Source organism: Nematolebias whitei, chromosome 9 (assembly GCF_014905685.2).
Source record: "Nematolebias whitei isolate Nwh7 chromosome 9, NemWhi1, whole genome shotgun sequence".
NCBI classification, from domain to species: Eukaryota; Metazoa; Chordata; class Actinopteri; order Cyprinodontiformes; family Rivulidae; genus Nematolebias; species Nematolebias whitei.
In genome coordinates, this window is record NC_056506.1 from 40,465,530 (window position 1) to 40,490,331 (window position 24,802).

The window sequence follows — 24,802 nt, forward strand, 5'->3', positions numbered from 1 at the left end:
TACTGGATGATTACAAGTTACTGTAAAAATAAGCAGTCAGAGTCAAACAGCCGAACGATGTTGAATTAGAATTAGCCTCAGTTTACTTCCTCCTATCTGCCTGGAATGTTGTTTTCAACCAAGGAAACCATGAGCGTCCCAACGCCGCGGAATTTAACACCTAATAACAGCTGTATTGTTGGCAACGGGCCAAAGCAGCAAACAAACAGTGTAGGTTTGCTGTGCACAGCTGTGCACTCTGAAGGCACGTTGGTGTTTTTTTCATGGCGGCAACGGGACGTAAAGTCTAACCTGTGCCACTAAATGGTCAAAAATATATCTTTGTAGCATCTTTGAAGAGAGGCAAAAAAAGTGCTTCTCAGCTTATTGTAAGCAGTCAGTGATCAGTAATTGAGGATCTGCACGTCAAACAGGTCACACACGCCTTCATTGTCTTCCAGATTGAAGTTGTAGTCCATACCTGCATGTGGAGAAAATACAGGGTGGTGGAAATCACAGCTTTCAGTAACGCGCACAGAATACACGGCACAGTACGTTTTCAGCTTTGTTAGCTGTGGGACTAAAGATGTTCCAGATGATGTGGCATGTTCTCAGCCCACCCCTCCACACTGCTCACTCTGAACTTATTGTTTAGATTTTCCAGTCAGCTCCATGAGGTAAACAGATAACGCAGCAGAGAAAATGTGAGTAATGAGAGTTAAGATCTACTTCAGATCCATGTGGTACTGATAATAGCCTGGTCCCTAAAGAGACTCGGCTATTTCAACACAGTCCTGCCAACTCTGTCGTACTTACAGCTGGGGGAGTACATCTCCAGCACCGAGTCCCCAGCTTTAAAGTGCGAACAGCAACATCTGAACGAGCCCCAACTAAAGCGTTGGCTTAGTCTGACTAACATGTCCTCAGTTTGAGACGTGCACACAAAGACGAGCACAGATCAAGAGGGAAGATAAAACAAAAAGTGATTAGTTTCAGAGGAATCAATACAAGGACTTATCTGTTATATCAGCATCTTTGTGAAAACAAATGTTTATTTTTATGGCACATATACACCACATGGCTGAATAAAGGAACAACTCCAAAGTACATGTGTGCTCTGTGTAGGTGTAACAATACAGTCTATACTTTGACAACCAAAACTATTTGCAGAAATTCTCCTGGGAATCGTTTTGTGACAAGAATCAGTTTGAGGGGGTGAACTCTTCGTTATAGCTGAAACAGCTCATGTCCTAAATGATGGGAATGAAGACGTCCATCACTCCCCATTCCTTGGTGAGTATATATCAACTTTAGTAAAGTTAATTTCCACAAGAATACACCTAAAAAATAAACGAATGCATAAAAGCTAAACTGATTGGATGAGAACAAATTCATCAGTTTAATCTGGTGGAGGCTGCCGAGGTTCCTCGCTCAGTGTCCATTCCAAGCTTTTATTTCAACTTTCTGACTGAGTTCAGTTCACTAACATGATATAACTGTGTTATTTGACACTTGTGTGTTTAACTAAACTACATGTGTCCTCAGAACACAGATGTCTGCAGACAAAAACAGTATGTTTGAATTTTTCAGGCAGAAAACTTTGTTCAGAAACAAGTGACGGTGTAGTAATGCAGGCGTTTTGTTGCTTACCGTTAGCCGACATCAGCTCGTCAATAATGTCAACAGCTCCTACAACAGAAATCACTGATTCAGTTCAAGTGTACAGTCATGAGGAGTACAATGTGTTCACGTTAACCTTATTCCTGCAACACCAAATCTTGAGTAAAGACACTATACAACATTTGTGACTCAAATTGGCAAAACAAGTCGAACTCAGCTCAGGCTACAGTGCTAAAGAAGGAAAATATAGATTTTGTGTAAAAATATGTTCATAAAGTGAACCCAGATCCCTACAGTTGATGCACATTTCAACAAACTATGAAGCATTTTGAAGCTTTTAGATTGAAAATTTGAGGGAAAAACACAACTTGATCTTGAAAGTTCCTCACTGTGCCTCATTTTGCCAAACATGGGTCACACTTATGATCAGACACTAAACTGCAGTGATCTTAACAGTAGCTGCAGCAGGAGAGCGCTCAAATTGCACTAGATTGTTAGTCAAGATAAATAATTACCAAAAATTAAATTAAATATTTTTCATTGCACAGTCATAAAGACAGGACTAAAATTGTATTCATGAAGAAATTAAATCCACACAATAGATTTCCTTTATCGATGGTCAATGCGTCCTTAAAATAAAAATTTGTAAATGACTGCAATCTATCTTGTGTGTTTGTTTAACTACAAAAACAGCTGAAGTGACTAAAAACAGATTAAACAATCAACTTGCCTTCATATTTGTTTACCTACAATCTACGGTCATCTTAATGTCGTTCATTGACGTGACTCAAGCTTCCAGATGGTGTTTTGGACAATTTATCTGAGTGCTTTGTTTACAACGAGTGCATACATTCAGATAAACATTCAATTTATCTGTAAAACAACTAAACTCAAATTGCATCGTTTGTTCAGGTTGTTTTATAATGTTTGATTTCATACTTTGCAATGAGTAACTACAACCCTCTAAGGTGGACAATAGTTTAAATTTTGTAAAACAGCTTCTCTGTAAAGCCTCGGACCCCTCAAGTTTGGTCCATTTATTTTAATTAGAGTCGTGCCATCATGACGGGCAGAGCACTTTCACTTCAGTTTCAACATACATTATCATAAAATAACATTGAAGATGCCAGCAGTGGACTTTTTTTTGTCTGTTCTATTTATTGCATGTATCTGATATCCGAGTCAGACTGAATTGAAATTGAAAGCAAAAACAGGTAGAGGTTACACTCAATCCTAAAAGTATCCTGTCCTGACAGATCAGTGATGTGTTATTTATCTCCTTTGGAATCAAAGCTTAGCTCTTTTTTTGTTGTTGCCACCTTTAGCTTACAATAACTTCCTTTGTACTGTTCAGTTTTAAAAAAATGGATAAAGTTTTCCAAATTGTGCATAAAAAAGTGAACCTCAAAGCCCTATACTCCCTACTGACACACCTCAGAACTGCAGTTGCATCATGATCAAATGATTCAAACTTCCTCCATTTCACTGTTTTTTTCCTGCCACTGCATCGTGACATCTCCTCCTGCTTCATCTGAACTCTGCCGTCTTATTGCAGTCAATAATTAAGCATTTATTGGTAAAATCAGCCCCTTGAACATATAAACAACTCTTGTTGCTGTGGTAACTACAGTGGAAGGTTAACAGCAGCAGACATTTTGAGAACAAAACAAATATGTAGAACTATCCATCCATTATCTTTACCCGCTTGTTCCATTTTGGGTCACGGGGGTCGCCGGTGCCCATGTCCAGCAATCACTGTGCGAGGGGCGGGGTACACCCTGGACGGGTCGCAAGTCCATCACAGGGACACATAGAGACAAATGAGACAAACAACCATTCACTCTCTCACTCACACCTAGGGACAATTTAGAGTTACCAATCAGTCTAACATGCATGTTTTTGGTCTGTGGGAGGAAACCGGAGTACCCGGAGAAAACCCACGCATGCACGGAGAGAACATGCAAACTCCACCCAGAAAATGTGGAGTTGTATATGGTTCAAATAAATTGTATAATTTCAATTTAAGTCTCAACTTAGTATCCATTTGTTCGATAAACCCCGTTTGTCACTACCTCAGACTGACAATAAAAACTTAACATAAAGATTTTATAGACAAATATCAAAAGCATTTAATCATTTCAATCCGTCAGCTGCTGTTCTTACCCATATCCAGGTCATCAGGTGAGCATGACGGCGTCAGAATGTCATCATGATCCGGCAGCACCATCTGGTGGTCTGAGCAGACAGAGTCCTGGCTGCAGTACAGAGAGGCAGTGTTGAACACAGAGTGCTCAGAGTTCAGGAGGGGGAACCGCTGCAGGCTGGCGGGGGTGCTGGGTGGAGTTGGACAGATGTCGTCAATGGGCGGTACAGAAAAGACCATGGGTACTGTGGAGCCTGAATCTCTGTTGATGAGCAACACTTGGATGGGACCTGAGTGGCTCCGCAGGTTCACCTGGTACTTCTTCTGACCACTCTTGCACTTTGGGATAAAAGCACATCAATAAGCTCACGTTATCAAAGCAGACCTAATAGGTTTGTCATACACAACAGAGCATGTAACTTAAAATGCTGCTGTAGTGACAAATTCAGAAATATCACGATTGTGAAACTTTTGCTTTTAACCACATTGTTTAGGATCTAAATTTCTAACATTTTAAGATCCATGTTGCAGCTGTATAAAAATGCAAAAAACTAACTATATAAAAAATGTAAGATACTATCTACAGTACTTAACCAAAACTATTATTCCACCTGCTGTGCTTTCAAGTTTCAGCAATTATATGCAAAGGCCTGTATAAAAATTTGTATAACTTAAAAAGGTGGATATACTGTAGACAGAAACACAACACACAACTTGTTTTAAAAATAAAAAAGCTAATATATCTTCAAATAATACATGAAGAAACAAAACTAAACCAGCAGCTTTTGGTTCAATGTGAAAGATGAACATCTGCCATAACAAGGACTTCTAGCTTCATTACAGCATCAGTGACTGGTCCAAACCACTTATATAAATAATTCACTTTGAATTTTTCATTGACTTTATAAAAATACTAGACGTTTTAAATGTCTCATTTATTAAGTCATGAGCTGCAAATTTGTCATCATTAGTGCAGCACCAATCAAAAAAGGTAATAATTGTCTCAGTGAATCAAACTACCATTTCAGGAAGCGGCACCTCCAACTGGGTTCCAGATGGAGCCATAACAGCTAGAAGGGTGTCTCCGTCAAAAGCCTCGCAGATGTCCTCATGTGTCACAAATTTATAGGTAAAAAGGAGTCAAGGAAACAAGATTACCTGTAGGGGAAATAAAGTCCTGGAAAAACAAAGCTGTAATCATTGTGCAAGTCAGGATTAGCCTGGGTGCTGTTTCATAATCTGACAACAGCGATTATAATCCTGAGGAAGTCTCTTGGATGAGAGACGAAACGTTTCTATATTTTTTTGCTTTGTTTTTTTTTTTTATTATTATTTTGAATGTCCAGAGGACCAGATTGAACTTTTTTGGATTTTTCTACCTGGATTATTGAGCATGCATCAGGACAATTTAAGATAATCTTGCAAGACAATGCAGAATAACTTGTCTTGCCATGAAGTGTTAAAGCAAAATAAATAGAAAGGACAATAAATAATGTAAAGTGAAACATAAGCTGAAGGATATGCGCTGGTGCCTGGATCAAGGTTGAGGTGGTTAATGTTCTCCTCCAGCCATTCCCTCTGCTCATCCAGCTCTTTCTCCTGGGCCTCCAGCGCAGAGATTTGAGCTTTTAGATCTCTGGCCTGTTCCAGCACCTCCTGAGTTTGGCTGCTTCTGTTCCGACCTCTGAACATCCAACAGAATAAAGAAACAAAGGTTTAATGTTATAAATCAACTGTAATTTCTACAATGAAGATCATTTCCTCATCAACAGACTAAACATTATTGTTGCCTAAATTTGTAGCGAAGCCAACTGAAACGTTTATTTTATACCACTTTACTAAATATAAAAGTTGACATAAATCTTAACCTCCACTGGATGATGTTCTTGTTTTTCTTCTCAATCAGGCCCACACCTTCCAGCACATTAGTGATGTCATAAATCCTCCTCTTCTGCTTTACTTCCAAGCTGCCTGCAGCCTGTTGATCCAGACATTAGAGTTGACAAGATACAGTTACTTGAATTTGTATGAAACGGTCTCCGTCACAAAAATAATAATATAGACTCAAATGATGTCTGCAAATTAAGAACTTAGCTGCACAAAAAGTGAAGGAAACTTTTTGGCTGTGAAAATCTTAGTAAGACGGTTGTTTAAAATGTGCAAAAATTAAACGTCATTTAGAAATTAAGCCTGGGAAGGATTTTTGAATAAACATGGCTAGAAACGACAACAAACTAAGTCTAGACTGTGAGCACAGCTATGAGACAGACTTTCAAAGTCATAAAGTAAAATTCACAAGATAAAAACCAATATCAGAGCAGATGGTGTGTCCTAAAATTTTTAATTCGTAAGTAAACCAAGTCAACAATAGCAATGTCCACGGAGGAGCCATTTGGAAAGGAAGAAGTTGAAAATAATGTATGTATTTGTATATATTTACACTGATTTTTTTCAGTATAGAATTAAGAGGTTTCTTTTTAAAAGAAATCTAAATAGTAATAGTCTTGAAAACAAAAAAGTGTATTTCATCAGTTTTTTTTTCTTTTGGAAAACACAACCAGAGACAAGTTTGTTTGGGATTCTCAAACCTATGCATGTCCACATTTGTTTACCTTCACCAAAAGTGGGTAAGATCTTTTTCCAGAGTGCCAAATCAAGAATTTGAAGCAGGCTGTATAGAGAAATGGAGGGAAAAATATGTTTTTAAAGACTGATAATTTGGACAATGTTTTTCAGCCTTTTTCTTGTTGTAGCATAGTTAGCACGCTTGATTAAAAAATGTCTCCCCAATACTGTTGGGGCATAAGGCTGGGTGGGTAGAGCAGTCATCCTCCAATGCAAGAGTTGGAGGTTCGATTCCACCAGCAGTCACAAGCCGTGTCAATGGACAAGACACTGACCCCCTCATTGCCTCCGATGTGTGTCCCATCGGTGTATGAAAGTGATAAAGCTCTGATTGCTTGTAGAGATCTAGTAGAGTGCTGTCTGAATGGGTAATGAGGCACAGATTGTAGTGTAAAGTGCCTTGAGTATCTTGATAAGATAGAAAGAAAATATATAAGTACAGTCTTTTTACCATTTACTGTTCAGTAAAATAAGACGTTCTCTGTAAACTGGTTCTTTTGACAGTGCATTTAGCTTAAATATGGAGGGGGGGGAGATTTTTGCAGTCTTTAAAATCCAGTATAGTGCTGGAAACATGAGGACTTAAGCAAAAGCATTTTTGTCTTTCTTAATCCAAAGGTTTTCGGTGTATTTGTCCAAGATGATTCATTTAGAGTTCCTTAAGTGTCGATGATAAAATGCGGGTTTTCATAAACTTAGTTTTCTTTGAAGTTAAGGATACTGGGGGTCGGATAGATTATCCAAGGGGCCACTTTTGGCCCTCGGGCCATATGTTACCCACAGAGGCCAGTTGATGAATTAAACGTCTAGATTTCTTTGTTTACACGGAGTGCATACCTGCATTTCAGAATTATGCATCAACCTGGCAAACTACCCCATTTTACATAGTTCAAGATCATTTCTTAAAACTTTTGTTTGAGTTTGTGATGAGTACCTTTCAACCACAGGAATATTTAATTTAACTCCTTCATAGCCATAATTTAGTATTATGTAGCTTAGGCGTTTTAAAGTGACACAAATGATGAGAAACTCGACTTTTATCTTTTCAGTTCGCAGAGCGATAAAATGTTAGGCCGCGTCATGGCGGCTTGTTCTTGGTCCACCTGTTATTAAAAACTATGCACCTAGCCGACAACCATTTATTAAAATATTTCAGAAGAACCCGGTAAGGTTATATTACCCCCACCAACCCCACAGAACCCAGCCTCTCAGCTTCACTGACCACTTTCAAGTCAAGGACGCCATCATTTGCTTCTTGTAGCAGACTGACGAACTTCATGGTGAGGAGCCCCAAACTTTTTTCATGGCGACTCGGGGTCGAGCGAACAGTCGTCTCCGTCGTCTCAATCTCCATCTTCTCTACAAAAGAAGTGTTCGCTTCTCTCTTTTTTTTTTTTTAACTCCGCTACCTCAACAACAAAAAAACATTTCTCCTTGTTAGCACACGCCTTCAGTTACCTGAACAAGACGACTGCTGCCTGTGGTCGTTTTAAAATTAACGTACGTTAGGGGACAGTTGCCACGGCAACCCCCGTCCCGCCCATCCCCTCCCTCCTTCAGGAAGCCCCGCCTTGATTTAGTTTGACCACGCCTTCGAAGTTATGGACATGATTTGGCTAAATCAGTATACAATACTCACACCCACACTAATAAAATAAATTAATAAAACTATGATTTCACTTTAATTATTGACTTTAAATATATTTTTATTTTTTAATAAAAAAAATAGTAACGCAAGGTCAGGTAATCCTGAAAAAATACTACCGGGTACTTCAATTTTATAGCTTTGCTTTTAAATTGCCACATTTATGTAAAAAATGTATAAAGATTTATTTGAACCATGTAGCAAACTAGCAACATTGACAGAGTAAATATTTACTATGCTGCCATGCGGTCAGTTGGTTTTTATGATTTATTTGACAGAAATAACTAAATTCTTGTGAGACTGAGCTCAAATATGTTTTTCTCTGCAACTAACTTAATGCTTGTATCACTAAATAAACCATAAACACTTTGTTATGACTGGACCTGGAACCCTTAATTTCATATTAGCATAAATTATGTACAACGGGGCATTTATTCGACAAATCACATTAAAGTGTAACAAAAAATATCTAATTTATACAAAAATATATTACTATTTGAAAAATGTATTTACAAATATCAACTGCCCAGCATTTTAGCTCCTTATATTTTATGCGTTAAAGTCTTTTAGAACGCTGGTGAGACGTTTCATTTTCTCCTCCATGATTTTCTTGTTCGTCTCCGTCTCCTTAAGAAGTTGACGCATTTCCTCCTCCACTTCAAACACCTGAGGAAGAAGAACAGATACATTTAGCTGCAGACAACACGAAGAACAATATAAAAGGTCTACAGCAGAACTTTCACAGTCATCAAATGGCCAAGGATTTCATTATCTATAAAAATCTAAATCACGACATAAATCTTCTGCTAAACCCTTATTTTCAATAACTGGTGGGTTAAAAAAAAACAGATGCTGATATAAAGCCATCCTCTCACTGAAGTAACGGTAATCTGTCTTATTTCCAATGAAACATTAACCCAACAGTGACAAAAACAACAAAAGCTTTGACAGAAATTTGTGTGGTGCGCTCTCTCATTCAGCTCGATAACCAGTAATTTCTTTCACAGCTCCTCGCCTGTGATCTGTCACAGCAGACAGTTGAACAAAGTCACATCTCTCAAACACAATGACAAACAGCCGCTGTTATTCTCTACAACCTGGAGGGGAAACATTAGGACGAACACGGACTACAGTTTACCTTCTGATGAGCTCGTTCTATCTGTTTTTGTTTTTCATTAGCCAGCTGAAGGATCTCTGCTTGATGCGCAGCCTGGACAGACTCCAGCTGTCGACGGAAAGCATCGTCCACACAGCGCAGCTTTTCCACTGCAGCTCTGCAGGAGGAACAACAAATTAAACACATCATATAGGCTGCAACGCTAAACTTACTGCTTAGGCTGCCTACGATCAAATAAACAAACATATTTTACAGATTAGGCTAAATGATTATCTTAAAGCTGAGGTGGAAACATTTAATCTTGATTTATGATTTAAAACAAGCGAAGCTGCTGTTCCAATATTCAAAAGAGATAAACATGTGACTCAGAAGATTCTTAATTATAACAAACTGCTTGATAAGTTGCAGACCCAGAGTGAAGATATTACTTGTGTGCCTCTGTTGCTTTATTTCTTTCTTCCAGCAGCAGGTGCTCCTTGGAATCAAAACCTTCCTTTGTCCGCTTCACTTGGCTCTCGAGCCGAGCGAGGAGCTCTGCCTTCTCCTGCCACTTCTTTTTGGAATCACTAACAGAAGAGACGACAAGAAACAAAACGACAGGAGAAATAACGTGATTTCAGAAACAAATCGTGTATAAGGGACATTTCAAGATTCTGAGTTGTTTTGACTTCATAACATCTCATCGTGTTTAATTTACAGCTCTTTTTACATTGGATTGGATTTACACAGCTTTTATTATCTGTATGTTGGTGTGAAATTACTAGAATTTGATTTTTCAGCTCATCTTGTCAGAAAAAATGCACCAGCCTTCTACCACAAGAGATTTTTTACTTGAACACTAATGTGTTTTAAGTCATTTACAAATTCTCCTCAGTCCAGCATGCAATTGTAAGTAAATCAATCTTATTGTATTGTGACACTTTATAAATGAGCCTGTATGATGCTTGTTAACTAAACTGCTAAAACTGTTACATTAATTAAAAAAAAATAATAATTTTTAATAGGCTGTCGCAAAGTAAGAATGATCAGTGTTTACTGTTCCTGGAAGTTTGCAACCCTAGTGGTAAATACATAAATAAATAAATAAAAACCAAGACATTGTAGTGGTTATGTGAAGTTCTGTACATCTGAAAAAGACCCTGCATATCTGATCAGCTTTCAGAAAAGTTGCTTTATATTGTTCAGAAAATGCATTAGTTCACAAAATGTGGAAAGACTGATGTTTTTCAAGGCTGTTTTCTTGTTTCCATATCAATCCAAGCCTAAAAAATAAAAACATCAAACTCCATACTATTCAAGTTTGCAAAGAACACTGGTAGATGTACTCGTACCTTGTCTCCAAACAATTTAATGAACTAAAATAAATGATCTGACGCATGTGTGACATGCTGTGTTTACTATTTCAGATGAATATGAGTTAATTATCTGTAGTTCTGTTTCAAAATACATTTTACATTTTACTCAGCAGCAATGTCAATAAGAGTTTGAATTCATAATTTAGTAGTTTTTTCCAGAATAAAACATATTTTAGTTTGTAGTTGGACTCTTGCCTGTAAACTCTCCTGATCTCCTCGAGCTCTGCTTCCTTGTCTTCCAGCAGCTGTTTCAGCTCCTCCTTACGCAGACTCAGATGTTCCAGCTGCTCCTTCAGCTCAGCCTGTTGGCCCAGTTCCTCCTCCAGCTGCTGCTGGAGCTTCTTCTGGGCCTGCGCAGCCTCCTCCCTCGACCTCCGGATCTGATCGTCGCGCTCCTGTAAGAACTGAATGGCAGGGAGATGGAGGGCGGAAACAAACTTAAGTGTGTCTAAAGATAAAGACAGGAAGCTGCAGAAACAAAGAGACTGAACCTGTGGAGCTATTTGGCTTTAATAAGCTGAAGTAGATCAACAAAAAAAAACTAAACATCTCTTCTGATGAGTATTTCTAAATCTGCTAGGTTCAATCTATGGAGTTTATATAAAAAAGATTAAATAAAGAAGAAGCTTCCTAGAACCTCTTTAAGTTTGCGAATGGTCTCGGTCTGGTCGTCCATGATTTTGGCTTTGATTTTAAGAGCGTCCTGGTCCCTCTCGTTCTGTTTTCTCTGAGTCTCCAGTTCAGCGGTCAGAACCTCAATCCTGGCCTCCAGACGACCACGATCCTGAGCCAATGATGCACCTGAGCAAGAGAAATGTATAAAATCAGAAAATATATATATATCTATTAGAATAAGACGCTATGTTTACATGGACATAAGTAATGGGATTAAATGGTCATTTGGAATAAAAATGCGTCATGTAAACCTCCCATTCGGACTGATTCAGCTCGATTCGAATGAATTTGTAATCCGAATGAGAGGGGTGGTTTATGCCGATTCATAAACCAAACGGTGTGCATGTAAACACTTAATCTGATCATTTTTTTTCTGATTGTGGAAAACTGACGTGACTGCGTATGTGCGACCTCTGTCAACCTCACGTATTTCCTCCTGGCTAGATGCCAATACGTCGGGGAAGCAAACCTGGACGGTGAGCGACACAACATTTCTACTAGAAACTTTGAAAGAGCTCAAAATGATCTGTATTACCTGTAGCTCAGTCAGGGAGTGCACCGTCACTAAAACCTTTCGCGGGTCCAATTTGGGCGCTCAGATTTGTTTATGTTCATCACGGAAGTAGAACTTCTTCTTCTGTGGTTTTATTTAAAGGAAAGTTTACTGCTCTGCACATGTCAGTACTTCTATTCTGAATAAAAGCCCACTGCATGTAAACGCTCATCATGATCGAATTGTGCCTATGTAAACGATACATTAGGATTATTTAATCCGAATACATTTCAATCCGATCAAAGAATTTTGTGCATGTAAACATAGCTACTGATGGCTACAGTTCTGAACAAATTATTCTAGCTTTGCCTCATTTCTTTATGTTTTGCCTCAAAGGAACCAAAATTTTAATGTAATCTCTTTAAATGGTTTCGACCAGTAATCCTCCAGGCTTTTAGAAAGTTTTCACAGTTTTTTAATAGAACTTTAGCTGCTTTTTTCTGTTCATTTCCAGACCTATTCCTCTACCTGAATATTTTTAGAGAAAAATGTAAACAAGCCCAAACTTTTCTGACTGTGTCTCCCACTAAAACCACTAGATGGTGAGAGATGCTACAAAGAGAAAAATAAACTACTGGCTCCACATTAAATTTTTCAAAGGACTCACAAGACACTGCATTATAGACAGAATCCCCATAAACCATTAAATGCGTCTTTCAGAGTCTCTCCTGTGCTGTAAAGCTGACTCATAGTGAATCACACATGTCCTCCAGGATCTGTCACCTTGCTGAGCGAGCTCTTGGCCCCAGATCTTCCTCTCAGCTCTGAGGCCGTCTATCACAGACTCCTGAGCTGAGAGCTGAGACACGAGCCGAGCCTTGTCTTTCTTCAGCACCTCGAGCTGCAGGCCCTGGCGCCGGCTCCGTTCCACCTCTCCTTCCAAGGAATGCACTCGGTTCTGGCAGAGGAACAGACACAGACAGTTAATGATGAACCTCTCTCTTTCCGTGGCGGCTGGCAGACGGTGAGGCAGCTGGACCATTCAGTATTCATAATGTCAGAAAGTGGTGTCTCTCTCCTGCACGCTCCCAGTGACCAGGTTTTGGGAAAAGGGAAACATCTGTTGCTACTCTGCTTGTGATATTTCAAATCCAGTCCCACCTTGAGATCGCTGACGGCGTCTTTCTTGGATTTGATTAGCTCGGAGATGCGGCTCTTCTGTTCTTTCACCATGGCTGTGAGCTCCTGCACCAGGGAGGCTGATTTCCTCTCGCTCTGCTGGGACTGAGCGAGGGTCGCCTTGAGCTCCATCAGCTCTGCGGTCATGTGATCACAAACCTCCTTCACCTGCAGACAAAAACGCAAAAGATGTGTGAACAAAAAACCCAAGAGTTAAACAACAAGGAGAGCTTAGGCAAAAGTTATTGATCTCAACTTTGTTTAAAATAACAAGCTTTAATAGATTTATAAAACCACACATTTATTTCTTAGTTAAACTTTTTTTTTTTTTAAGGTGAAAAGTTCGGATGACGTCACAAACAAAATATTGCAAGAGGTGGCAATAAATCCCAGAATACATTTTGTGCAGAAGCTGGATGAAAGTGAGAACTGATTCAAATCCATTCTTTTCATAAAGCCTCCCTCCCGCGGCAATCAAAGGCTGCTTGTCCGGAGCTCAACGATCATCACGGAGTCTCGGCTTTTACCACAAGACTCAAATCAAATCTGCCGCATTTTAGAAGACGGAGGTCAGTTCTAGTTCAACCACTTTCCTGTTAAATGAACAACGTAATTATTTAACAGCTGGCGTTAAGACAGAATCTAGCCTGAGTGTCAGGAAAATGGTACAGTGGCTACAAAAGAAAATATAAATCCATTAATTCTAAACGTGAAAATATGATACTTATGTTGTCGGCTTGTCAGTTGCAGGTTAATAATCTATAATAATTAGAGAAATTGCATTTTCGCAGTGTGAATGTTTATTGCTGAAGAACTTGCTGAAAAACAGCTGAAATTAGCTTAAAAAAAACATTCTGAAATGTAGCTGAAACAGAAGAACAAGCCAGAAGAAAGCAAAGAACACATAATTGCTGAATTAAGTTTAAATAAGCAGAAACGAGCCCAAAAATTAGGAAATTAGCTAAAAAAAAGCAGAAAAGTAGCAGAAAAGGCAAAAAGATGGTTAAACTACCAGAAGGAAGGGGAAGGGGCTGAAATGAGCTCCAAAAATGTGGAATTATTTGAAAAAGCTAAATTTTGCACAAAAACAGCTAAAAAAAAAGTAGCTGAAAAGGCTGAAACTAGCATAAATAAGCTGAAAGAAGCATAAAGAAGTTAATTAGACTGAAAGTTGCAGTAATTACCATAAAAAACTTGAATTTATCTGAAAACAGCTGAAATTACCTAACAAATGCTAAAAGTTAGCTGAAAGGTAGAATAAGCTTAAATTAGCAGAAGAAATTGGAGAGAGCACAAGTTTGCCATATTAGGCTGAAAGAAGCAGAAATTAGTACAAAGTGTACATTATCTGAAAAAAGCTGAAATTAGCGCACACCAAAAAAAAACCCAGCTCAAAAGTAGCTAAAAAGCAGAAAGATGCTTAAATTACCAAAAGTGGAGGGAGCACATTGTTGTTCAATTAGGCTGAAAATAGTTAAAATTAGTGCAAAAATTGTGGAATTATTTGAAAACGTACGGAAGACAAATGGATCACAATAGTGTGAATGCTTCATAAACATTCACACTGTTAGACACGCCCACATTACGTCCTGTTATGTCTTAATGTTGTTTATGTTAATCCAAACATAAGTTCCTCTCATAATGCGCAAACCGAGTTTTACTTTCTTGTCTCCCTTCCCCCAGAAGCTCGTCTTCTGCTTGACAGCAGCTTTCCGGATCTGCACACTCTGAATTCAGCTGAATTATCTTTTGAGCTTCGGATAGTTTGTAACTGCGTAAAATGCCCCGCAGCTTTCTAAGTGACTGGGATATAAAAACCAGGTTGAAGTGGAAAAAATTAGCTTCAAAGCGTCTTCTTTTAGCAAAAATACACACCGGCTCATACTTTATAACATGAAGGGAGATATTTCTGCTTAACAAATCTTTCCTGCCAGAAAATATTAAATAAATTCTGATAAATTATTTTAAAACAGACACACTAATTAAGATTCAAGGCTAAACTCCAGGACAGACTGCTGAGTGAGCAGCAGAGATGAGCAGCATTTAACAATTTATTTTGATTTATTTTGTGGCATTTTCTTTACCATATATATATAGCCGCCATTAATAAATAATTAATTCAATATTATATTAGAAAACAAGCCCAAAAAAATTGCTGAATTTCTTCAAACAAATGTTAAAAATGCTGCGTTTATAAATATTGACCTGAAGACTCTGGATGACGGGATGTGTTTTCAAGCAACAGTTACAAAATGTTATGAAAGCTTGCTACAAAAATGAGCTGATCAAAGTTATGGTGATCAAAAAGTAAAGTTTATATGTCATAATGTTAATCTGATTCATTATTGTTGGAGATGTAAAAGCGAACCAGTGATTTGGGGTTATCTGACAGGCAGGAGCTCATCTTTCAGCAGACCTCGGTGAAGCGAGCGGCCTCGATGGTTAGCGCCATGCGAAACTCGTCCTCCAGGGCGGCGTACTGCTTCCTGCCGTCTGACAGTTTCTCCTGCAGCTCCGTCGTCTTCTGGTTGTGTTTCTCTTCCGCTGCTGCGACTTCCTTCACCACCGCCTCACGAAAATCGGCCCCGCCGGGCTGCAAGCGCAGCTCCAGCTGTCTTCTGCAGGAAGAAGTCAATCAGAAGACGATGGCACGTTGACTCAAACGCAATGCCACTTTAACCTTCATGGAAAAAATCAGTGTCTACAAGCTTTAACATTGATCGAACAACTTAATCCCATATCATAAAACCAAAATAAAGTTAAATAAATATGCACTGCTTTTGATTTAGCAATAATTGTGCTACTGTAAAGAACTAAACTTGGCACAAAAAGTTGGGAAATTTGTGTTTGGTCAATTATTTCTTTGTTGTAACAGTGTCTTATTTTATTGGAAAACCTGTTTATTTTCACCTAAAATAGTCTGTTAGGAAAATACATTTGTGGATTGCACGCAGAAAAAACTTGGCAAATCTCTGCCAGTATCCATAAGATTATTCTGTTTTTGACTCTTTCTTTTACGATTTTAGTACCCAGTGAGAAACAAGTGGCAATCCATATCTCCAGAGTCTGGGACCAAACTCTATCCTCTAAGATGACAACACCTGCCCCAAACAGACCGGGATTTATCAGCTAATACCTACAGCCTGTAGTCCTGACCTGAACCCAATGAGATGGCAGTGGGATGCCAGCCCACAGCAGTGTGTGACCAACCTGCTGAGCAGCATGACAAGGAGGTTCTAGACTGTTGTGGCTGTGTATGGTTCTTCCATATGAAACTAAGATTCCTTTTTGCCCATCAAATCCAATGGCACCAAAAAAAGTGTCAGTAGAATAAGCTGCTTGGCATTGGCAAGAGAAGATGTATTTTTCTACTAAATGTGGCACCAATAATGGGAAAATAAACAGTTTTACCAACTGTATAACATTATAGCATTTATTTCTAAGAAGCATTGTGACAATAAACGTGAGTTTTCTTACTTTGTGTACTAAGTTTATAATTCCTTCAAAGCTGCCTTGAAACCAAGTACATCAGTTACGAGAAACAAATAAATAAAAAGCAAACATTTCATTTTTTTGAGTCTTTATGGGTAAACACTGAAAAAAATAATTACATTTCTCAATATAACCCTGAAGCAGTTGTTACATTTTGGTCCGTGTATTGCAGAATGTTGATTGAAGCACAGAAATATAAAAACAGCTTTTTAAATCTCACTCAGACACACTTTGGTGCAGACAGATAAGACAAAATTAAATACATTTTATACAAACCTTTCAGACATAAATCAGTCTCAGCTGGCAATGAAGACTCACTACGATCAAGGGCAGACATTTTATAGAATATAAAAAGGAGAACGTACTTTTTTTTTTTTTGAGTGAATGGGGTTGATAAATAAGTAAAAAATAATAAAAATGTGATAAATATTTGTCAGACAATGCACACAAAGAACCATGCTGCTCGTAAACAGAACAGAGTTCTGTCTGATTTAAAAACTGTATAAACTTGATATGAGGGAAGAGTTCTCCATGTGTACCTGTGCTCTTGTTCTTTGGACGCCAGCAGCTCATACAGCTGCTGCAGCTTGTCTTTGTGCTGCCGAACCGAAACCCTCTGGATGTCCAGTTCTCTCCTCAGGGCTGCAGCCTTGTTCTCCAGCTCCTGGTAGTGTTTCGTCTAAGGAAGGTGTTAAATCAGAGCATTGACATAATTAAAGTCCAGAGCCACAATCGAACTTCAGTATAGATAAATGGGTGTAACAGAAGCATTCTGAAGCAGTTTTGTTACTGTGACTTAGGACTGGGCGATATGGACCAAAATTAATATCTCAATATTTTAAAATGAATGACGATATACGATATATATATCGATTTTTTTTCTTTGTGTAAATAATAAAAAATATATTACCGAGTCAAAGCTTTGTCACACCTGTCACACCGGCACATTTATTAACAAACAGCTGTAACTTTCCAAAATACATGTCTAAAAAATAAACTATTTGCATGTATTAAATAATAATCCTCTTCAGCAGCGCCACCGTCACAACGTTAGTGAGCGTGTGTGAAGCAGCACGTGAGGGGCGGTGTTTGTATTCAGTGAGGGAGGAGAGGCCACGTGAAGTTGGCGCAGACGGGTGAAAAAGAAGAACTACACTAATTTTCAAGTCTAATTATAACGCAACTTAGAAATGTCAATATAGACGATATAGTCCCATCTTATATCGCGTATGAAATTATCGCAATATTTTTAAAATATCGAGATATCGCCCAGCCCTACTGTGACTCTAAATAAACTTGGTTTGGGGGCAGAATCATCTCGATGAATATACTGGAAGTGATGCGTTCTCAGACTAACAAACCAGCGTGTACCTCTTCAGCCTGCTGGCAGGCCCTGAGAGCGTCTCCGTGGGAGATGCTTTCCTCCAGTCTTCTCAGCGCTGTCTTGTGTTGTTCCTCGCTGCTGCGCTCCTGCTCCAGCTGCTGCGTCAGAGACTGACACCTCCTCTCCAGCTCCTCAACACGAGCCTGCAGCTCAGCGCGTCCTGATCTCTCTTTCAGCAACATCTCCTTAAGTCTGTATGGGGTGAAAAGATGGTGAGATTCTGTGAGAACACACTTCTAATTTAAATAAAAATCACAGGGTTTGTGACGCTATACTGGAAACCTTGAGCAAGTCTTATATTACAGCTTTATTCAATCTAGAACACAATAAGTAAAAAAAATCAAGATGTGTACACAGTACAAATCAGACACCCTCTAAATATAATATGTCATTCTCAGTAGCTTCAAATCTGCCTTGATGAGTCACTTTTCTTCAATCCGTCTCACGAGGAGTGTCGATGTTGACAGGAACGGTTGTGTTTGCTGTTAGAAAGTGACAGCTGAGAGCGACTTGTGTAATCCTGCTGACATATGAGCGTTAAGCCCTTAATTACACCATCATGCTGATTTATCTAAACAGAAATGAGATGAAAAAAAGGAAAGCACACAAAAAGTAACAACTATCTGCAGAGTGCAGACACGACAGCCTCATAACAATAGAAAGAAAAAAGTTTATACGAGATAATCATTGCCTCTAGACATTTAATATAAGGGTTTTTAATGGATGAGGGTTTATCTTAATGATCTTTAAACTAATTATAGGTAATATTGCTAAACAATTGCACAGAGTTAGAGGGACAATGGTGGTATGGATACTCTGGCAGGTGGCGCTGCTCTCAGGAGAGCTCATATAAAGATTATGAGGGTGGAGAATGATGAGGATCCATTATGCAGCTGACAGCTAAAATCCACAGAGACGTGTTCATTTATGCTTTTGTTCCCAGCATGACATCTGCTTCAGAGCCTCAGCGCTGCAGTGCCGGTTCATGTGGGAGTTTGTGTGTCCATCAGTGCTTCCCTCTCACCTGTCTGTGGTGTGCAGAGCCATGCTCTGAAGGTCTTTTTCCTCGCTGACCTTTGTCTGCAGGCACTTCAGCTCCTCTGTCAGCCTCCGCATGGCTTGTTCTGCCTTCCAGCGTCTTTCTCTTTCCTGATCACGCTCCTCCATGATCGTCTGAGCATCACAAATAAAAAAATTAAAAAAGAAAAACATTAGGTGGGAATAGCATGTCAGCATTTAGATAATTGTATAAACTTTCCACAAAATGCTTTCCTGACACTTGCATTAAAACACTTCATATTACTGTGTTTGCCTGCATTTGTACCTGTGACATGTGAAATGACAATAAAGTTGAATTCTATTCTATTCTAGATTTTTCTTTATAATTATACATTTAAGGTATTTGAGGGGCAGTCTGAGGGTTCAATGTCCAGCTCAAACACACTCCCACACATAAACTGATTGAATCACTTGTCTTTGAACTAATAAATAAGTTGAAATCTCATATAAACAGTCAGTAAAGACAAATTCCACTATTAGTTTTGCAACAGGCTGGATGAAAGTCTCAAACAACCCGTTAATAATGTTAACTGGTAACAATTTTTATTGTTGATTGCAGATTCATACATCAGATTGAAATATTAAAGTGTAGTGAAAAATAACTTTTTATTATTTAAATTATGTTCACTTAAAAAACTGCAACCAGTCAGCTGCAGGTGAGTTATCCACAGCGTACCCTGTAGGTTTCCCCATCCCGGGTGGACTTGGCTTTCACATCGCCGGAGGTCTTAACTGCTCTCACAGGTCCCTTGCTTGTTTGTGCTGCTGCCTTGACACCCCCTGCACCTGCAGCCTTTCTTCTGGGCCCCACGGCAGACTTTGAAGTCCTCAGTTTACGATTCTCCAGATCGCTGGAAAACAAAACAGAACCACACGTATACAGCAGACTTTAAAATGTATCCTGACGCAAACAGTTCTCTTGTGGATGTTTGGCAACATAAAGGTCAGACTTGCAGGCAAGCAAAGTTTGAACAACTTTAAAATAAATGTGAAGTTTACTGTTCTTTTGAGAGGACTCTTAGGCTTGCTTGATGAAACTACTTAACTTTTAACTTATGTAATCAGTGGCTGATGAAAGAAAATGAAGGAATAGATCATGGAAATATAGTCATTAATCACCAGGGAGGTGGTGAAAGGTCAGAGTAGAATAATTATCATCCTCTTCAGCTGAAATGTAAAAGATTTAAATAACAAATTATGCACTTTGTATTGGATTATTATCGATGTAAATTTTGTCCCTACTTCTTTACAAACACACCTGCGTGAGTAAACTGTGGTTTGTGCTGAATATACAACACTATATTCAAGAACTAGTTGAAAGGTGTTAAAAATGACCAGTCTAATTTGTAGTCAGTTTTCAAAATGTTAGTAAGATAATACATCAAAATTATGACGAATAAATGTAAATAGAATGCAGGAAAAATTTTTTTTAAAAATTTCAAATAAAGCAACTTCAGATTTATTGTTTTTCCGTCGACCCACCTGTCAGATCTCGTGCTCTTCGTCTCCTGAGTGGTTGGACTTGATGTCGTGATGTTAATCTGTTTGTAAATCCTTGCGTGTCTCCCGTTTTCCTTCTCACTGTCACGCTCGCTTTCTGACGTGTGGTCAGTGTCCCTCTTGGCTTTCCGTAGCTTGGCCACAGAATGGGCAGAGAGGTTTGATTTTAAACCTGCAGGAGCCTTTGGTAAATATTGTAAAGATGTTAACAGACTGTGAGAGACAAAACACACACACAAGATATCTGGCAGAAGGAGTTACAGTACTGTGTGTTAAAGGCAATAAAAAGGAAGACGATGCTGAAAAACCTTCTGTCTTTTCAAAATAGTCTCAAAAATGTTTTATCGACTGTTGATGAATGTTTGAGCAACTTAAAAAATATATATATATATTTTTTCTTGAAGCAGCAATTTGGCCTTACTGTTTTTATTTTTACACACTTATCCAGATCTGGAAAATACTAAACTCAAATTAAACTCCCATATTCTTTAAGACTACGTAGGCACCCTGATCAGAGATGTTGAAATCAGAGCTCTCTGGGACTCAGTCAGCCGCAGGACGTCTGGCTTTTGAAACTGAAGAAAGATCCTTTTTACTGAGACTATTATTTGGCTTCAGGCTAAAGCAAAGCTTGAGATTGATCCAACATTTCCCTGATGTGATTGAAAAGTTAAACAGTACATGTCTAAAACATTTGCACATTACTGTAATAAGTAAATAGCTGGGATGGAGCCTCGATAAGACATGTCATCCGCCTGCTGTAGAGAGAGCATGACAGGTGTGAAACAACCAGTCGTTCCATTTCTGTGGTAATGGCTTTCAGCAGGTTAATAATGCACCTTCTGGATGAGCTGGGACACCTGGTGCTCCAGTTTTCTGATGCGTTCTTCGTTAATGGGGTCTGGTGGATCCACTGCAGTGGGAAGAGTTGGCAGGGAACTCTGATTGACTGGATCTGTGACGGCTCCTGAAGCAACCTGCTGACGAAACTGGGTGAGCACCTTGTCAATACGAGGTGTAGTAACTGCGCCTTTGACCTGCAATGAAAATTTTTTTAAAGAAACACACATGTAAAGCACTTTATTGAACTGTGAGCAGTGAAGCTGCTGCAAACGTTCAAACTCAAATGATCTTGACATTGGAAGTGAATTTTCAAACGTTGTTTGTAAAGAATTTAGATTATATGTTTCCGTTTTGGCAAATATTATTTTATTGGTCAATTAAATAACAATTAAAGATCAAAATGTTGTAGTCAACCGTTAGGTTCAGATAATATCTAAATTTACCACTTCGTTGTGACTTGTATCGGAGGAAATCAAAAAGTCCACGTAGTCTTCCAGGCCTGGAATGTCACAGAGGCTGCTGAAACCTGGAGATGATGGCTGTCGAAGCCGGTCCAAACCATCCAGAACAGAAATTTGCGGCAGTGTTTCCATAACCATTTCCCAGTAACCTTCAGTGAAACAGAAACCCATGTGCATTTAGAAAAACTTGACAAAACTGGCGACGCATGGCTTTCCATGGCATTATCCTCATTCCAGTCATTTATCATCAGATGCTGTGTTTGTTGGATCAAATCAAGTTCTAGTCAAACAAAAAGCTTCTGTTTTTTATGCACTACAGATGCAGCTTATATAACTAGATCTGAGTGCAGCTTACACGAGTACATCTACACACAGACAGCAAGGGCTGGAAGAGGGAGTAAAGCACAACTTGTCTTTACGGGGATGAACAAAGATGCTTTGTACTGTTTGTGATTCTCACAACATTTTCTGTGCGTTAAAGCTCTCAATACCAAAGAAACCAAACAGACAGAATAGTTGGTGGTACATGTTTTTCTGCAAGTAAAAGCAGAACAGCCAAGAATGACAAAGCAGTTCTTCTTTGCCTATCTTTGCTAATACAAAACTATCTTAGTCTAGTTTCCTTGTTCAAATTGAATATTCATTAAATTGTTTGGATGATTTTATCAGCTTTAATTTGATAAATATATTTAACCTTTCTGTATCATTAAAAAATATATATTTGTGAAATGACGCACACCAAAGTTAACACTTTTACTCCTACCAGGTAAACCACAGACAGGGTTGTCTCCACCATCCTGACTTAAAGTGACATCTCGTAAACCTTGTAATCCCAGCAGGCACTGCAAGAGATGATCGATGCTGTCAAGGCGGTTGCCATGGAGACTGAGGTGCTTCAGCTTGTACTCGGTGCCATGGAGATACAGCAAACCTAGCAAGGAGTTGGAAAAATCTAATTTATCGAAGTATCTGTGATGTGTTAAAACTTTTCATTTGGTGCAGGAAAAAAGAAAAAGCAGAAAAGTGCTCAGACTCACCCGTGAGGTTATTTATCTGATTGTAGGACAAGTTTAATCTTGTTAGGTTCACCAGGCCATTCAGCCCTGATGTACAGGGAGAGGACATTTATAAGTGGGTCACAGAGAAGTGACAATAAACACAAGTTATACCAAGGAAGAAAGAAATCTTACTTGGATAACTCAGGAAAACAGAGACAAAAAAAAAACTTACCTTCAACCTTTGTGATTAAGTTGGATGATAAATTCAAAGTTCTGAGAGATGTGAGAGAACTCAGACCCTCAATCTTGGAGATGCGATTGGAGGAAAGGTCTAAGTGGTGCAGATGCCAAGCTAAGGACAGACCCTCGATCCTTGTGATGTGATTGCAGCGCAGATTAAGTGACGTAACAGCAGGTCTCAAGGGAAGATCTACCAAACTAAACAGAAGGCAGCAACTTAAGATGCAGTCTCTTAGAGTCACTGTGACATTACTGCAGATTAACTGTTCCACAACTAATGGGTAATTTTTCCACTTTAAAATGTGTAATGATGAATATATGTGATTCAAGGTCTGCTCGTTTTCTGTTTGTCTACAAAAAAAAAAAAAAACTAAAGAAAATCACTTTGTTTCTTTTTCACTTATCCCAGATTTTAAAAACCCCAAAAAGTGATAAATACAAAATTACAATTATACAAGTGAGTTGAGACTCCAATATTTGGGTCACAAAACTGATCCTTGTTGCAATTATTTATGTAATAATTGTTATGAGAGGGAAAATGTAATATATGTAAATACAAATATTCTTTATGGCATTTGTGGTCATTATGTTCTTATTTGATTAACTTTGTTTTAATGTTTGCAGACATGTACAGTAAAGTTCTGTGGCTCTGAACCCAACAACAAACTGCCTTTTGCAAAGGATATTAAGTATAAGCGTTAACCATTCACATTAAAATACTAATAAAACAAAAATTAATGCATTAATTGTAATTCAGCATAATTTATACTTCAGCTTTTAATTATTTTTGTCAGATTTCTGCTAGTAAATCTATTTTGTTACCTTGGATTTCACTACAATTGACACACGTTTTTAAGGTTTTAAACACCTTATAAATGTGTTTTATGTAAAAATCAAAGTAGAAGTGTTTACCTCGTTAACTTTTTATCAATAAGGATGAGCTCCTTGTTGTTGTCTCCCATACCGACGATACTCAACTATATTTACTGTCTGTTAGATTATTAAAAACTAGTTAAAAGAAAAACTAATTAATATTGTCATAGCAGACAAAATATGTAGAAAACGTTGCTTAATTTTAAAAATAATCATCCCAACGTGTTATTCAAGTTAGCTAAACGAAGCTACTGCCTCCCGAGTTAATAGGAGGTTAAAAAAACTTGTATTATCGGTTCACATAGGTCGGGTAAAACTCATAAAAACGGTCAAAAAGCTGCTAATGTTTCGTTTAAAATACGTAAATAAGAAATAACTTCAAGGAGTTTCGAACAGCATGTATTTGTTCAGCTGCGCAAAGTTAAACTGGCCGCTTCTAAGATTTCACTTCCTGTTTACTTTTGGTCGCTAACGGTTAACTTCCGGTGGAAGTTCACTAGCTCCGCCCACTAATGAACCATCCTGGTTAAAAATGAATAAATAAGGAAGCTATTTTCAGCATCTATCTACAGATATTTTTACACTAAGATTTACTTTTTATTTTACTCTCATAATGTACTGACTGCACGTGTTACATCAGCTGATAAGTAACGTTTCTGAAAGAGATTTTATTTTTTAATTTAAACATAATTTCAGGTCTTTTATTTCATCACTTTTGTGTTTCATAATATTAAGACCCAGGTTTATTCTAGAATTACTTCTTTATATGTTTAAGAAGTGGGAAAAGTAATTATAGCATTTACAATCTAAAAAACAGTATGTTGAACACAAAGCTTGACTTTTCACTGCATTAGCAGCATATTTTGAATCAAAACTGGAATCCGTCTTTAATTTATTTTGCATTTTAGCTCAGTCTGAGGCAAAACTAATCAGTGATGTAATGAGAAAATTTATGAAGAAGGAAAAAAAGCAGCTGCGTTTTTTAATCAGTAGCACTATTTATCTTTCTCGTCTGCAAATCCACAGATAATTAAAAAAAAAATTTGTCTTTCAATAAACAAAACAAACAAACTCTAATGGAAATATAAGCTCTTTTATGGTGGCATATGCAATGCTTATTT

The 24,802-nt window shown here is 38.2% G+C and overlaps 2 protein-coding genes across 2 annotated transcripts; both read right to left on the bottom strand.

The window, feature by feature from the left end:
• Window positions 1-295: 295 nt before the first annotated feature.
• e2f5 (E2F transcription factor 5) lies at window positions 296-7,721 on the bottom strand. Its single transcript, XM_037681359.1, has 7 exons — window positions 7,590-7,721; window positions 5,611-5,720; window positions 5,265-5,426; window positions 4,763-4,871; window positions 3,763-4,081; window positions 1,630-1,668; window positions 296-460 (listed from the first exon to the last, which is right to left on the bottom strand). The coding sequence occupies exons 1-7, from the start codon at window positions 7,719-7,721 to the stop codon at window positions 384-386; spliced, it is 948 nt and encodes a 315-aa protein (XP_037537287.1). The 3' UTR covers window positions 296-383.
• Window positions 7,722-8,561: 840 nt separating this feature from the next.
• lrrcc1 (leucine rich repeat and coiled-coil centrosomal protein 1) lies at window positions 8,562-23,779 on the bottom strand. The gene is made up of 19 exons (XM_037681360.1): window positions 23,721-23,779; window positions 22,801-23,006; window positions 22,608-22,673; window positions 22,334-22,501; window positions 21,553-21,719; window positions 21,106-21,303; window positions 20,249-20,448; window positions 19,443-19,617; window positions 18,732-18,880; window positions 17,695-17,899; window positions 16,863-17,002; window positions 15,248-15,449; window positions 12,814-12,999; window positions 12,436-12,610; window positions 11,122-11,285; window positions 10,680-10,888; window positions 9,558-9,695; window positions 9,151-9,286; window positions 8,562-8,678 (listed from the first exon to the last, which is right to left on the bottom strand). Exons 1-19 carry the CDS (start codon window positions 23,768-23,770, stop codon window positions 8,562-8,564), a joined length of 3,051 nt encoding a protein of 1,016 aa, XP_037537288.1. The 5' UTR covers window positions 23,771-23,779.
• Between the last annotated feature and the right edge of the window lie 1,023 nt (window positions 23,780-24,802).